Genomic DNA, 15,433 nt, shown 5'->3' with positions numbered 1-15,433 from the left:
TTATGAAATCATAAATCATAATGATGTACCCATCGTACCTAATGTCTTAGTTGATGTGTTGTTCAGGCATGAGGTCAAGAATGAGAGACTATGAACTCATGTAAATTCCTGATGATTCATAAGATGTAAAGGAATGAAGTAATGCATACATCATGAATTAATTCATGCATGAATTTATGATAATTCTAAAAAATATTAATTCTATTAAATAATATTAAAAAACATATTCTAATAAATATTTAATTCTAAAAAATAAAGGTGACCATGCTTTTTCAGTAACTGGGCCCAAGTTATGGAACAACCTCCCTTTTCACATCAGATCTACACCAACTATTGGTGCTTTTAAAGCCAAGTTAAAATAACATGCTATTAATGGCTTTTAAATTAATTGTGGAATGTAATTATAGGCTATATATATGTACATATTGTTTTAGTTTTATTTATCTATTTATCTATTTACCATTGTGTGTTACCAATTTCATAACTAAACCATACCCAATATGGACTGGACAAACCCCGAAATTTGTTTAAACTATTCACCAGTGACCATGCGTCATGATGGGGCCCCTTAAGTCTAACCAAGACTAATTTAATAACTAGACAAAAAATCAATTTGCAAATTTAACAGCATGGCAATGTAGCAAGCTGCAAACATGGATGAGTCTGCTCAATGCTCCCACATACCACACGACAGCTATAGTTCATGCACAAGAACTTTGCTTGTTTACTTTGCCCGCCATTTCAATTAGGGCCCCTGAACTGTTGCTCCTACCAAGGTTGCACAAAACTCATGATTGATGGCCAGCTGACCTTCTCTGTCCATGTTACCTCTGTTGCGCGGTCATGCTGCTTTGCATTATTCAATGTAAACAAATCAGGCTGTTCCTATACATCTCACCCAGCTCTTGGGACAGACCAGTTATCTCTTGCTTCGAAAGCCGTGAATCAATGCCCAGAGAACAGAGTCTTAAGAGAAAGAAACATCTTCTACCTTCAGTAGGCAATGGACAAGGCACTTGGGACAAGGACAAAAATCATTCAATGGAACAGTACCACTGAGAAAGTGGTGAGCTGATTGGTGTGCTGTGACGGTGTGATAAATGTGATATCAATGGTATTGCAAGTCAATACTCTCCAGAACTCCAGAAGAGATAATTAGAGTGTCAGTATACCGTGTTAAGAATGCACTCAAGCACAATGTGGTAAGATGCCATTAACAGAGTACTAAGGCATATGACAAGCATCTGTTGTGTAATTCAGAGGTTATGGAATAGATCAAGCGCAGAAACAGTGGTAATATTGTTGTGTGACAGTGGTATATCGTCATGATAAGCTGCAAAATCAGTTAGACATGTTGGTTTGTTTCGAAAGGCAATAGTTCACAAAAAATCCTCTGAAAAGGTTACTACAATAAAAACATAACCCATTCAATCCTGTGTTCAGTATGCAACAAATGTTGAACAAAAGGAAATGCATTATTCCTTTTTTTAAATGGCTATCATTGACAGTTATTTTCCCAAAATAGTCTACCTAATGTTGTAGTCATTTTAAGCCTTTGTCTGAATAGTACATTATAGTACATTAATGTCACCGTTATTGACACAGTCTATATCAGACTGACATTAAGTTATAGTCAATAAAGGTAGACATAACATTATTCACCAAATAAATGGGAAGAGTTAATGCACACAGTAGAGCTCCAGCCTCTAGAATCACTGATGTACACAGTCTTCAATCGAAAAGCCATTCTGACATAAAAATCTATTGGATCATTTGCTTTATAACCAGACAATGCACAAGGGTCAGTTGTTTTTATAACAAGCCATCGTTAAGAATGCCAATGGCCAATTAGGCCTACAGTCGACATGTATGACATCACAGAATCACATTCTAATAGAGAGATCAGATACATTTAGACTTAAAATGAATGTTTGTTTAAACAAATGCTTAAATTAAATTATGTGGCATTCATTAATCCAGCAGTCTCCTACCTTAGAATGACTCTCTTATGCGTTGTTCAGCAAAAAAAGATATTTAAATGGAAAAAACAATTTGAGCTACAGTTTTTGTTGTTGTACTGCTTAATAGATTTCTTTGTGATATATTTTTCACAAGTGACATTATGCAGTCATATAATCATTTTACTATGTGTACTGTAATAATAGGACAATACTGGTGCCAAAATAATGAATGTACTTTATGTTATTATATTTGTATTAGATTATCTTGCTCCAACATGGTTTATCATATTTACATGAAGTAGGGGGAGACCATCACAAATAATGTTTGGGTGAGTCACCAAATCAGCAGAAGAAAAAACAACCCTTATGTATCTAAAATACATTTTAATTTTGCTTCAATTCACAATTGTTACAATATGAATTTCTCTTGATAGCTCAAAGCTTCTTCGTCTTTTTAAACATATTGTACAGTAATGAGTTTTTGTTTTGTATGTAAAGTGGTTTACATCAAGGCACAAGACACAGCCAAGACCAGCCTCTGCGGGTGGAATGAATGGTGTCCCTGAAAGAAATGTGCAGAATGCTGTGAGAACGGGCACAGCAGCATGGGTTACAGTTGACACACCAAATATGTGCTCTAGGCTGGAAGAGAGACAGACCTCCCTCGCCCTTTCCCTCTTGTCTAGTCAAATGAATGGGACTTTCTGATTATCTGTTAATGTAATATAACAATATAATAATTGATCATTCATGTTTTCATAAGTGTGTGTGTTTCTTCTTCTCTTTAAAGCAAAAAAATAGTTTGTTTGTTTGTTTGTATGTTTGTTTGTTTGTTCGTTCAACATGGATTGGATGCAAGAGATCAGTGCTGTTGTTTTGGAGGCCATTCTGGTGAGGGTGACGCGTCTTCATTCTCAAGAGTCTTGTGTTTGATCTTCTCACAGTCATTACCTGCAACAAAACAAAATGAAGGCAACACAGGGATGATAAGCTGCTCAAGGATGTTTTACTACTCACAGAGGTGTTCTTTCCTCTATGGTTAAACTTTAGTTCCCTCATTTTATTTCCAGCATGTAGTCTGTATTACTTAGTGAGAGAGATGGGGAGGACAGATATGCTCTTTCTCACCAGTGCCTCAAGGCCTGTACGTCTATACATTCACTGCTGGCTGTCCCTCTTTCTCCGTCCGAATGCCTGAGCGCCCACGTTGGTGGGGACGAAGTTAGTGTTGCCCATGCCACCTGATCGGCTGAGGAAGTCTGCCAAGCGATGGGTGACACAGGTGGCTGTGTTGCATGCCCGCTTCTGTGTCGTAATGCTGAAGGAGGAAAGACTGCACTGAGTATGTCATCACTATGACCCAAAATTTGAACATATAAATTGTAGACAATATTGTTAGATGTGGTTGTTGTTTTCTTTTACATCTTACCTGTTCATATTCATGTGTTTGCACGTGTGTGTGGGTTTGAGTATCTTAGTGTCTTAAATTCATGGACAAACCATGTATTGGTAAAATATGTTTATTAAATCAGAAAAGTGTTATATGCACACAAAAAGAAATCTGTCTCTGTTGTGAAACTGTCGTTGTCCTTATGCTACCAGTGATACTAAAGCAAAGGGGAAATATTTGCCATAACTGAATTAAAGATCCAAAAATAATATTCATTATATAAATTTTGATTGTCTTTCATTATTGTGTTACTCTGTCAGGCAAGTCGATCAGGAAAACAGAATCCACATGCATTGCTATTTTGTGCCCCAGGGACAAACTACAGTAGGGTGGAAGCTGGACATCTCAGTTGCGGTTAAACTGCTCCCCATAGCTTGCAAAGATCTCAGACTCTGACAGACTGCGCCTTTTTCCAGGTGTCCCTGCCCCAACATTGGTGCGAGGGTAGCTCTGCAGCTTGTGCAGCTCCTGAGAGAGCTTGCCCAATGCGCAGGTGCTGAGGTTGGAGCAGCGCTTGGTCAAGGGTCTTTCAGCACTGTTAGGAGAGACAACATGCAGAGGCAGACTCATAGTAACTCATGCAGACTCATGCATTTACACTACACATACCAGTTTGATGTTGTTAATACACAGTCTTCACCTTCATGCAATGTCAAAAATGCACAACACACCATAATGCTATGGTAAAATGAACCATCAGGATGGAAGCTCACAGTCCATGCAGTTATTTGTTGTATATGGAGTAAAATATGTTACATTGCAATGTTTAAGCAAGCATCAGTCATGCTTTTGACAATCTATCAGGTTAGAACCCTGCAGTTCATGCGGTTATTTGTTGTAAATATGGACTAAAATATATTTCATTGTAAATTTCAAGCAAACACCAATCATGCTTTTGACAATCAGTGAAATTTCATCTAGGTTTCAATGGCTGTCTTACAGTGAGGAGTGTTTTCTAGCGTGTAGACTGCTCGTCTGAGCACCACCTCATGCATACAACCCTCCATACTCATTCTCTGCCTCATGCGGACCGCAAGCAAACAAGTCCTTTAACACATTTTCTTTCAAAGAAAATCAACATTCAAGAAATTCAAAAGGAGTTCCATGCAATACTTGGGCATTGACAGAGAACATTTTGACATCAATAAGGATTTTTTTGCCAATGATCCTCTCTGATTTTGCAAACATACCTCTGGACTTTAAATGATCACTGGAGCTGTCATTTTATGTAAGTGGCAGCAACACTTTCGTTGGAATAGACTGCAGAAAAACCTCTTACAAATGTACACAGTGAATAAGATTTCGAATTTAATTTCCCTAGATACTCTTTCAGATTACTATGAACAAAAAAATTACCTATTTTCGTCGTTTGCTTGCTGTTCCAGGTCCTCCGCAGTCATCTGAACAAATTCTTTGACAATGGCATTCAGTAACCTCCGGGTTTCATAGTCAGTGAGCGCCACTCGATTTGAGTCAAAGTCAGTCCTGCAAACAAAGCCTTAATTAGATTATCTCCACTATATTATTACATTATTTTAATTGCACATGATATGAAATTTGTCAGGAGGATCGTGACGGCAGTGCTTATGTTAAAAGCTTCTATCATCTGCCTGAGTGTACAGAAGCCCACTATTAAAACAATCCCCTTAAAGTGCCTCAGTTAAGAGTTGACTGCGAGCCAAGTTTAAATTTATGACAAAATCAATACTGTTGTAACCGAGCTCTTGGCAAGGGTTCATCTAATACATCTTTTAATTCCTTCATTGAAATTATTGATATTTCATAACATCGCAATGTGTAATGCAATCTGCCCTGTATCCAGATAGATTATAGAAGATGATGAAAGGAGTAAATTTAATAAAATATATTCAAATACATTTAAAGACACTACGTCCAAACCAAAAACCAATGTACTGTAACCAACATAAATTACTAGAAAAAGAGACCCATCTATGGAATTCAAATTAAAATAAAAATCAAATAATTCCCACTGATACATAATGAATGGCTCACCTTGCAGGAGCGGCTTGAGAGCAGTACATCTGGCAAATGATCAGGGCATAGGCAAGAAGGAAAGCTGAGATCTTCAACATAACCATGGTCCCTGCATCAAACACACAACTATTAGACTCAACGGCTTTATATCCACGCAGAGTTTTTGAAAAATAAAATACAGAAACATTTAAAAGTTCAATTCAATTGACAAAAAATTTACGAAAAGCAAGCCTCAATCCTCCAGGAATATTCACTTCAAAAGGTCCACCTCTCTTTTCTATTCCCGGTCACACTATCTACTAGACTATGGATATTGTAGCCACACCTGTAGACTGACCATGTTAGACTATCTGCCTTAACCGCATGCAGTAAACTCCCCGTTATACCCCCCAGCTCAGTGGTGGCTGTGGAGGTAGACCTGGCAGGCAGGAGAGCTGTTGATCAGTTGAGCTGCCCAGCCCTGCCCAGTGTCCACCTCCTCAGTGCAGCTCCCTTGCCTGCGCACCCTGACTAGCCGCTCATGCCATCCCAGGAGTGATTTTATGAAGATTAGGAGCTGCTGACGGAGGCTCCTGCGGGACCTGGTGCATTAGTGTAATGAGCTGCAGTCCCTGGCCGTCTCCTCTGGCACTGGACGACACAGTCTTCTGCTCTTAACCCCCACACCACGACCAGACCATAACACACCACAAAACAACGCATACAACATTTCAAGCCATCCTCACAGCTAACCTTTTCTTCTATGCTCGTTACAGTTGCCTGGCTAAACAGTTAAACAACATGGGTTTATGAAAGATCTAAGAAGTCTAAACTGCAAAAACGCATTCCCATTGCAAGTCTGCAGTGTCCCAACAGAGAGAACGAGAGGGACGGAAAGGGTCCTGTCTTACCTTGAGTGTTAGAGCTCTTTGCAAAAGAAAGAAATGGAATAAGTTGAGTTAGTTTGGTTTGCTGACCAACTTGTAAGTCTGTTCCATCTGGCTACTACAGAGGCTCTATATATTCACTGACTGCTTTGTCTATTGACTGTGTAGGTGTTTAATTGTCAAAACTGAGCCAATCATGAAGCTCCGCTCCCTCCGTCATCCAATGGCTGAATCCATGGGTCAATAAAAAATGTGGTAATCCAATGACGTCATACCTGTGTCGAAGTGCTCCATTCACAAAAATTCCCAGTCATCTACTCTGCAACGTATTTCATTAAGCTCAGTGATTGAGGCTTTTACCCACATTCAATTGTTTATTTCTTTATTTATTTTTGATAGTAAACAAATACGACATAAATATTCTTATGTAAACATATTAATAGTTTTATGTGATTTGAGAATCTCTTACATTGCACTTGTTTTTGTAATGCAATAAACTGTGCAGAGGCACATGACAATAAAAACGAGTAAGATTAGTGAGTTATCCACATGAGTTATCCACATAATACTTTCCCTTAAAAGATTCTTTATTTGAAAAGATATGTGCAAAACTGGTCTCCTGTCTATAGCTGGGTTTTACTCTGGAGACTTTCTACTCAGAATATTGTTGAGGATGTTTACTGATGTTGGTCCCTGAGCTGCAAGTAAATATAATATTTACAAATGTCAGCCAGTGTACCTAACTGCTACGGAAAAAGCGCCCCATTCGTGTTATCACCAGATCAATCAATCGGAGGACTCCCATGCCTCCCTCACTGACTTGTGTTTCCGCGCTGAAGTGACCCTTTGTGGAAATCAAAGCAGCAACTGCCATTAATGTGTTTGGATTTTCAAACCCAATTACAAAACTGTTTGTCATGAGGCATCATTTGATTCCCCTTACTTTTCATTATTGGGCAAGGCCCCATAAAGCATTTGGAGTAAGACTCCTCTTTTGCGTCACTACGGAGCCCCATTAGTGCGGATGAGCCTTTTAAGGCTATTGAACTGAGCGCGGGGCCGTTGACGGCCTCAGTAAATCAGGGGAATTGGAGAGCGTTGGGGTCCCCCCCGCAGCTGAATGCTGCATGAAAACTGCAGTCGTGTACACGAATGCCTCCTGCGCCCGTAATGAATCACCACTTCCGGCCAGGAGATCCGAAAAGGGAAAAAATAGGGCCCCTCACCCATAGATCAGAGAATTGTTTCACTGATGAGCAATTTCTGCTTCAAGTTTTTATTAACTTTAAGGGGGGGAAAGTTTTCAATCAATACTGTAACCTTTTCAAAGCCAATCATGATCCAACATCTTCTTGCATTTTCATCCAACTGTGAGTTATTCCAAGAAACAGATAATCATTTTTTGGACCAGATTGGAAACAGACACAGGAAAGAGACACAGCTAACAGGGGCTTCATTCAATATGCAATATAAATCAACCGAACATGACATCAGCCACAAACATTTCCCAAAAACATTTTGGGCAGAAGTAGAGTATCTATCTAAGTTAGTGTTCCACTGCTACTTGTTTCATTTGACAAAAGAAGCAATGCAGTGCATACTTTAGGAAATGATCTAGTGTAAATTACTTATTTTTGCAAACATCTTGAAAAGCCTTAGTCACTGTGTGCTCTGCCATTGGTACTTCAGGTCATTTGTCTGCCAAACAGACTGTTTAACCACCTGGAAGCTGAAAAGGACAGAGCATTAGTGGACCTTTGTCAGGGCTGTGCAAGCAAACGTTACTTAGCTCTAATCTATGGCCCACATTAGGGGCCGGGGCACACTTCAGATGGACAGAGCAAAGTTTGCAGACAGACTCAACAGACATTAAGGAAATGAAACTGAATTAGTGGCTATGCTTCATTAATCAGACTTCTACTGCAAGAGCAAACTAAGGCCACCCCCTCAATTCTTCATCACGGCCCCTTCAGATGATCCCTCACCACCGCACAATTTCCTTAATTATTTTATAAAGGACATTAAACTTGATGTAGTAAAAAATTTAAATCAAGTGGCACCACATACATCTATATACTTTTAACCATGTCCACCAATTTCTCAAGCATAATCCTATTTAAAAAATCACTTGGCCCCACTGCCGGAAGCATTGGCCTTTTTTACACAATCTTTCTTCGAATTAGTCATCCATGTGGTAAGAAGACATTAAGTCCTGCACAGGGTTTTTCAGGAATTCTTATTTCATAACCATATATGTATTACCACATGACTCTTGCCCCTATGGAACATAATAAGCTGGTGCGTATTTGGAGGGCCAGATAGGGAGGGAGCCACTTTGGTTGGTTCAGCAGCAGGCATCCTCATTAAGTGCTGGTGACAAACGGTAATCTTTGAGAAGAGCCCCGTTGAGGCCTGTTTACAGAGCCGTGTGGGACAAAGTAGCTCTATATCATACTGGAGCGCCGTCGCCACCGCTAATGAGACCCGAGACACTGGGGAACGCTCGATCCGGAGAGAGAGCAAGAGAAAGACAGAGAGAGAAACCAGGAGTTGCCACCGATTGACCGCCAGAGACAGACATTGCTGAGGCACACCAAAGAAGGGTCTTCAAGCTGACAAGAAAATTCCCCTGCTAACGAGTCGTTTGTTTTGTTTACATCTGTGCACGCATCCAACAGACAGGACGTCAGACACAAACCCATTTTGCTGCAGCAGTGTGTCGCTGGCAGCCATGAAGGAGTCCCTAACAGGGGTCACAAGCCCGGTCGCTGCACATCAGTTGATTAGACGACTGCGTGTCTCTTTATTACGCTGTAACTAACATGTGGCGACTGACAATTAGTATCATGGGGACACTTCTCTTTCAAGCCAACAATTCTTGCCCATGGCTTACACAAACTCCAGGAGGCTGGGCAAACATAATAAGGGTAGTGGTGTAGATATTGTGGCTTGTGCGTAGCTAGGGATGGGCATCGTTAAGAAATGATCGATATCGATGCCATTGTCGAGTCTGCTTATCGATGCAATTCCTTATCGATTCCCATATCGATTCCTGTACCATTTGCTGAACACTTATAGGATGGTTTTGAGAGTTGTTGGCTTTGAATGTCTAATTTAAAGTGGTTTTAGAGAATGAATACCAAATGTGCAATATCAATAAAGAAGTTAAATGCTTTAAAATTTCTAAAAAAAGTAAACATTTCTAAGACAAAGCTTTGTATTGGAATCGTTAGTGTAATCGTTAATGTGTGGATGTCTACGATTCCGATGGATCGGAATGTTTGGAACCGGTTCCTAACCGATACCTGGAACCGATTCCCAAGCCTATGCATAGCTATGGTTCAAATGTACAGGGCTGAATTATATTAACCTCTAAGACCAGTTCTCTGGTGTGTTTTGTTTGGTCTTTGGTACAAATATAATGTAAATTGCTTTGAACAAAAGTGTCATCCAGCATCTTACCCTACAGCCCAAGACTTAACGAGAACTTCAGTGGAAATCATCTTTGAGAAAAACCTTTACGTCTTGGGCTAGGCTTAATTCATGTATGGGAAACTGCCCACTATAGTGCCCTATAGTACTCATGTGGGGGTTGCAAATGAGTAGATTAACAAATGCAATGTCTTAATGAGTGCCTTCATATTAAGCCAGTGGGTTTCAAACAAGGTGCTTACACCATGCAGCAAAGCTTCCAACACATTTTGCTTTGGGTTAAGAAAAGCATATATAAACTATGACAAATGTACACATTCTAATACCCACTGGCTCAAAGAAGGAGGAGAAACATTTCGCAAGTCACTTTGGGTAAAGCCATCTGCAATGAAAAAAGCTTCTTTTCAGAAGGACTTTTGTGTCTGGTTGAAAAATAGTCGAGACGTGGGGGTAGGGATGCGACCTGAAAAGGGTTTTGCCTTTCACTCGGTCAAAGTTCAGACACGCAGACACCACAGGGCAAGAAAAAATGTGGCTGTTTGACCAGCCCTGACCTATCTGCTCTCTGGGCTCAGCTGGGGTAACGTAACAGCCCTGGTGTGCAGTAGTTCTTAACATGCAGCAATTTAAATAACATTACCTGTGTAGCCAAAAATCTCTTAATTGATCAATATAAACATTAAGTGAATGATTACATGTGTTGTATAGAAACATTACTAGGTACAAGGATACAAGGATACAAGGAAGTTTATTGTCACATGCATATAGTTACTGGATGTAAGAAATGCAGTGAAATTATGTCTGGTGTCAGCCTATTTGTGCATTTATAAGTGGCAAGGGCTGCATAAGAAAGGTGGGGGAGGATTGGGATTGGGGGATTGGGGCACCAACAAGGAACAGCAGAACAGTGACTGACGTATTAGAGCTGTTATGGCACTAACTATAGGCTACACTTTTACAAAGTTGGTTAACTTTTGTAAGTTGTTTTGTTAATATTAATCCAACTACAGAAGAAGTATAAAAATGGAAGTGCTGCATGGCTATTACAGAATCTAAACAGGTCATTTGTATAAATCTATAATAACTTCTGTCAATAACGTTAACTCGAGGACAGTTCATATACCTCAGACAGTGGAGGCGCACTCGATAAAAGAAAGGAAGGAAAATCAAAGCTGATCAATAATGCTCCCGGCTCATTGCCTGGCCAATCTTAGCTCTGTAGAGGCGGGGGATAGGAACATGTGCAAGGTGATATACTAGTCTTGGTGTGGGGGAAAGAAGTTAGTGTCCTCTGAATGCAAAAGTGTTATTTCATAATGATATCAATCTTTAGATTACCATCTCTGTTAACCGTTTCCTGCGGTCAATCGGTTTTGGGCTTATGCAGTTTAGTGGTGACTCTATTACTGCTGTTGGTGGTCAGGCAACTCCTCAAGCAGCGGAGACCCCGAGGATTCCCTCCTGGACCGACACCTTTCCCCATGATAGGAAACATTTTATCTCTTGCATCGGAACCGCACGTTTTTATGAAGAAACAAAGTGAAATCTACGGACAGGTAGGCTAATGACGGACTCTTAAAACATGCTTCAAAACAAGAACTCTTTTACCGTTTAATTGCAAGTCACTGAATGCTATGGCAATTTATTGTCAACTGTGTATATAACGAGTAGCTGTAAACAGACTGCTGTTAAATATTCATGACAGTTCATAGCGCTCGTTTAATCAATTTGTGTGCGCTTTGCATTGCCAAACTTGCCGCAAGACTAGCACTAGCTCCAAGACAGTCGAATAACCTATGTCATTTTAAATTGTGTGAAAGGTTATACCTGAATCGACTTGTTCCATAGCATCATGCAGACGGCTCCTATGAGAACAAAAGAGTGAAACAACATTTTGGCAGCTTGCAGCGCTTTGCAAGAGACCGAAACAGCTGAGTCAGCGTGGTAGTCTAACAGGCAGGGTTACTGAGACTTCGGAGAAATGCATAGTTATCCTGGAACGTTGTAGCGCTTCTTTGGCTTGTCTACTGACCAAAATGTAGTTGTAGGAAAAATACATTAAAGTAATTTATTGCATTTCTGTCTGTCTCCTAGATATTCAGCCTCGATCTTGGCGGCATCTCAACTGTAGTGTTGAATGGCTATGATGCCATCAAAGAATGTCTCTCGCATCAGGGCGAAGTGTTTGCTGATCGACCTTCTCTGCCTTTATTTCAGAAAATGACCAAAATGGGAGGTAGGTAGGCCTTATAGCCTGTTGTAGGACTTAATGCTCTGTGTAACCTTTTCTACAGTGAACAGTTATTCAGCAAACCATTGTAATCCTCTGCTCTGAATAATCCACAGATGCCATTATCGGATGCCATTACAGAGTTCCAGGAGTGGTGTAAACGTTTTTCTGTAGGGGCCTATCAAAAATGGCAGTGGTAGAAAAACGTTTAAAGTGAAGGATGATGACTTTCTATTTACAGGATGACTCACGTATAGGCTACTTTAATCTGAATTATATTCAGCATCATGGAGTGGATGACAGCCATTGGGACATTATTTGTCTATAACCAGCTGTATCATTTGGAAGCCTCCTCCTCCATCAATTTCAAAAATCCTAAGGATGATTAAGCCCCCCCCCCCCCCCCTCCCTTTTTAACCTTTGCACATTTAATAGGTAACCTTATGGAACAAGTGAACAACTTATGTCTGCAAACTAAATGTACCCATCCTACAGTCACTGCATTTACATAGTCCCAGGGAAAACTGATCTGGCTAAGCCTTTTAAATAGCAAAGCTATTTGCTGATTGAAATAGAAGGAAAGCCTCCTTATTAAGTTATTGAACTGGACATGACTTGGCAGAACCGATGCAACAATGTAGGCCTTTTTACTAGAGTGTAGGTATATCAAGGTACTAATTAGTAGCTCATCATTTGATGATATTAAAATACAAAAAGGCTATCTTCTTTACCTAAACTGGAACTATGTGGGGGATATATGCTCTATATTTTCATTTCAGTTTAATTTTTGGCTTGAACTGGCCCAAATAAGAAGTCACGACCCTTCATCTAATCAATTAACTCTGGTACAGCAAGCTAAATATTTTATTCCATTGTTAATGGGATTTGCCAAATTTATTCAAGCCTTTATTTTTCCCCATATTCACAGAACACCAAATGCTGAGAAATGTACGAACTGTCAGTCATTGTAGTTCATTGAATACAGATGTGTAATATGATCATTGTATAGTATGACTACAGGAGGGAAAAGTCACTGGTGACTTTGCTTCACTGCTCTCTTAACAGCAACTTGAAGTACAGCCGTCTTAACTGCAGATGCCTTTTGTTGTAGATCCAGCCCATAGCTGTCAGTGTATCTTCCAGTGTCAAGTTCTGACTGGAAAGAGGCAAATTTCCTTACTGCACACTCTCATTTCAGGTCTCCTCAACAGCAAGTATGGACGAGGTTGGATTGAGCACCGCAAGTTGGCCGTCAACAGCTTCCGCTACTTTGGCAGTGGTCAGAAGACGTTTGAGAAAAAGATCTCCGAGGAGTGCATGTTCTTCGTGGATGCCATCGACAAGCAGAAGGGTAGGCCCTTAAACCCAAAACATCTGGTGACGAATGCTGTCTCCAACATCACCAACCTCATCATCTTCGGCGAGCGCTTCACGTACGACGACAGGGACTTTCAGCACATGATCGAGATCTTCAGCGAGAACGTGGAGCTGGCAGCCAGCGGCTGGGCCTTCCTCTACAACGCCTTCCCCTGGATAGAGTATTTGCCCTTCGGCAAGCACCAGAAGCTCTTCCAGAATGCTGCCGAAGTCTACACCTTCCTCCTGGGGATCACAGAGCGGTTCGCACACGGCCGGGTGCGCCAGTCTCCACGCCACTACATTGACGCCTATCTGGACGAGATAGAACAGAGTGCAAACGACAAGAGCACCTCATACACCAAAGAGAACCTGATCTACTCGGTGGGGGAGCTCATCATTGCAGGCACTGAGACCACCACCAATGCCCTCCGCTGGGCCATGCTCTACATGGCCCTTTACCCTAGCATTCAAGGTGGGTTCATGTCCATGGAAATACAACTGGTTACTGCATAACAGAAACACAAGTGAGTTCCTCCAAACTTTTGAAGGCACTTCTAGCATTCCATGCTAACATTATCCAGTAGACCATAAACACAGTAGTCTAGTCAAACAGTTATCTGTTTTAGCGGCCATCCCCTAAACTTTTTACTGTCCTCACAGAGAGAGTTCACAAAGACATCGACAGTGTCCTGCTGAATGGACGCACCCCCACCTTAGATGACAAACAGAGGATGCCTTTTGTGGATGCCGTGCTCCATGAGGTCCTCCGCTTCTGCAATATTGTGCCCCTGGGTATCTTCCGTGCCACTTCGCAAGATGCCCTCGTGAGTGGGTACACCATCCCCAAAGGCACCATGGTCATCACAAACCTGTACTCTGTCCACTTTGATGAGAAGTACTGGGGAGATCCAGGCATTTTCTCACCAGAAAGGTTCCTGGATAGCAATGGCAACTTCATCAGGAGGGAGGCCTTCCTCCCCTTCTCATTAGGCAAGCTGAAATCCTCTGCACTATATTAGCCTACTAGTTGAGAACAGAAATATGACCTCCTTTCGCTCTTCACCATTCTGCTTGTGCCATTAGCTTGCATAAATAATGCTGCAGACATATCCTTCTTTACCTGATACCTTTATTTATTAAATCTTCAGGGCGAAGGCAGTGCCTGGGTGAGCAGCTTGCCAGGATGGAGATGTTCCTGTTCTTCACCACCCTGCTTCAGAGGTTCCACCTGCAGTTTCCCCAGGGGTTTGTCCCCAGCCTCACCCCTAAACTGGGCATGACTCTCCAGCCTCTCCCTTACTCCATATGCGCGGTCCGGAGACAGCCGTAAACCTTCAGCCATAAATGACTTTAGTGCTTTCACCTCAGGGGATCTTACTCGGAAAACTCCAACCTGTCTAATGTTTTACACAGCAAGGGAGTTGACCTCTCCTCTGTCTGCCATTGAATTTTGCATTCTGTGAAACTACCCTCTGAACTGTTTCATAGAAATATGCCGTAGCTGTACTTGACTTGATGATAGTGGTTTTTGTATCAGGCAGTTGGGCAATGTAGTAAGTTGCATCAAGCGCATTGTAATAATATTTGCACATTATCTGTGATACATAGCGTTTGGTGCCTCGAAACAAATGTGAGACAGAGGAGTTATGATGTCAATAATTGACAAGCGTTTACCTTTATGGTTTACAGACCTTATTTTTTCCCAGCATTCCTCGAAATGAGAACATAGGGTTCTGCTTTTTTTTTCTACAGCCGGGACAGCTGTCTTTTCCCAGAAAGTTTTGTACAGGCTGTATGCCTTCCGCTGGTCTGGTGCCATATATCAGAGCTGAACCAACAGCAGCAATCCCCAAAGGATATCTTGCTCTCTGCATTTGTACTTGATTGTTAAATCCGTAGGTGCTATGGACTTTTGACTGTTATATAGCTTGAATGGTACAGACTTGTCATTTGTTACTTTCATTTGTTACTTTAGAAAAAGCATTTCTGCTTATTAGTTGTCAAACTATGTATTGCACATTATTGCTATTTTTTTAAATAGTATACTTTCTATAAATATTTTAGCAACAGCTTTTGTATACTTATTGACAAAAACAGCACAATAAATGAATGGATATCTCTCAGTGATTGCAGTCTGAGC

General features: G+C 40.9%; 2 protein-coding genes across 5 annotated transcripts; one reads left to right on the top strand and one right to left on the bottom strand.

Moving 5' to 3' along the window:
- Window positions 1–3,119: 3,119 nt before the first annotated feature.
- Window positions 3,120–11,561, bottom strand: calca (calcitonin/calcitonin-related polypeptide, alpha). Of its 3 annotated transcripts, none has more exons than XM_042062121.1 (4): window positions 11,532–11,561; window positions 5,425–5,515; window positions 4,768–4,896; window positions 3,120–3,279 (listed from the first exon to the last, which is right to left on the bottom strand). In XM_042062121.1, the coding sequence occupies exons 1-4, from the start codon at window positions 11,548–11,550 to the stop codon at window positions 3,120–3,122; spliced, it is 399 nt and encodes a 132-aa protein (XP_041918055.1). In that variant the 5' UTR covers window positions 11,551–11,561. The 3 variants fall into 3 exon arrangements, with proteins under 3 accessions (XP_041918055.1, XP_041918053.1, XP_041918054.1); XM_042062119.1 differs by lacking the exon at window positions 3,120–3,279 and adding an exon at window positions 3,466–3,946; XM_042062120.1 differs by lacking the exons at window positions 3,120–3,279; window positions 11,532–11,561 and adding exons at window positions 3,466–3,946; window positions 6,297–6,398.
- Window positions 10,930–15,420, top strand: LOC121682102 (vitamin D 25-hydroxylase). Of its 2 annotated transcripts, XM_042062117.1 has the most exons (5): window positions 10,930–11,260; window positions 11,799–11,940; window positions 13,133–13,765; window positions 13,954–14,283; window positions 14,442–15,420. In XM_042062117.1, the coding sequence occupies exons 1-5, from the start codon at window positions 11,000–11,002 to the stop codon at window positions 14,621–14,623; spliced, it is 1,548 nt and encodes a 515-aa protein (XP_041918051.1). In that variant the 5' UTR covers window positions 10,930–10,999; the 3' UTR covers window positions 14,624–15,420. The 2 variants fall into 2 exon arrangements, with proteins under 2 accessions (XP_041918051.1, XP_041918052.1); XM_042062118.1 differs by lacking the exon at window positions 10,930–11,260 and having other exon boundaries at window positions 11,858–11,940; window positions 12,051–13,765.
- The last annotated feature ends 13 nt before the right edge of the window (window positions 15,421–15,433 follow it).

The sequence above is a fragment of the Alosa sapidissima genome, chromosome 14 (assembly GCF_018492685.1).
Source record: "Alosa sapidissima isolate fAloSap1 chromosome 14, fAloSap1.pri, whole genome shotgun sequence".
NCBI lineage: Eukaryota > Metazoa > Chordata > Actinopteri > Clupeiformes > Clupeidae > Alosa > Alosa sapidissima.
The sequence above is the reverse complement of the archived record's forward strand: the minus strand, read 5'-3'. Positions and strand labels throughout refer to the sequence as shown.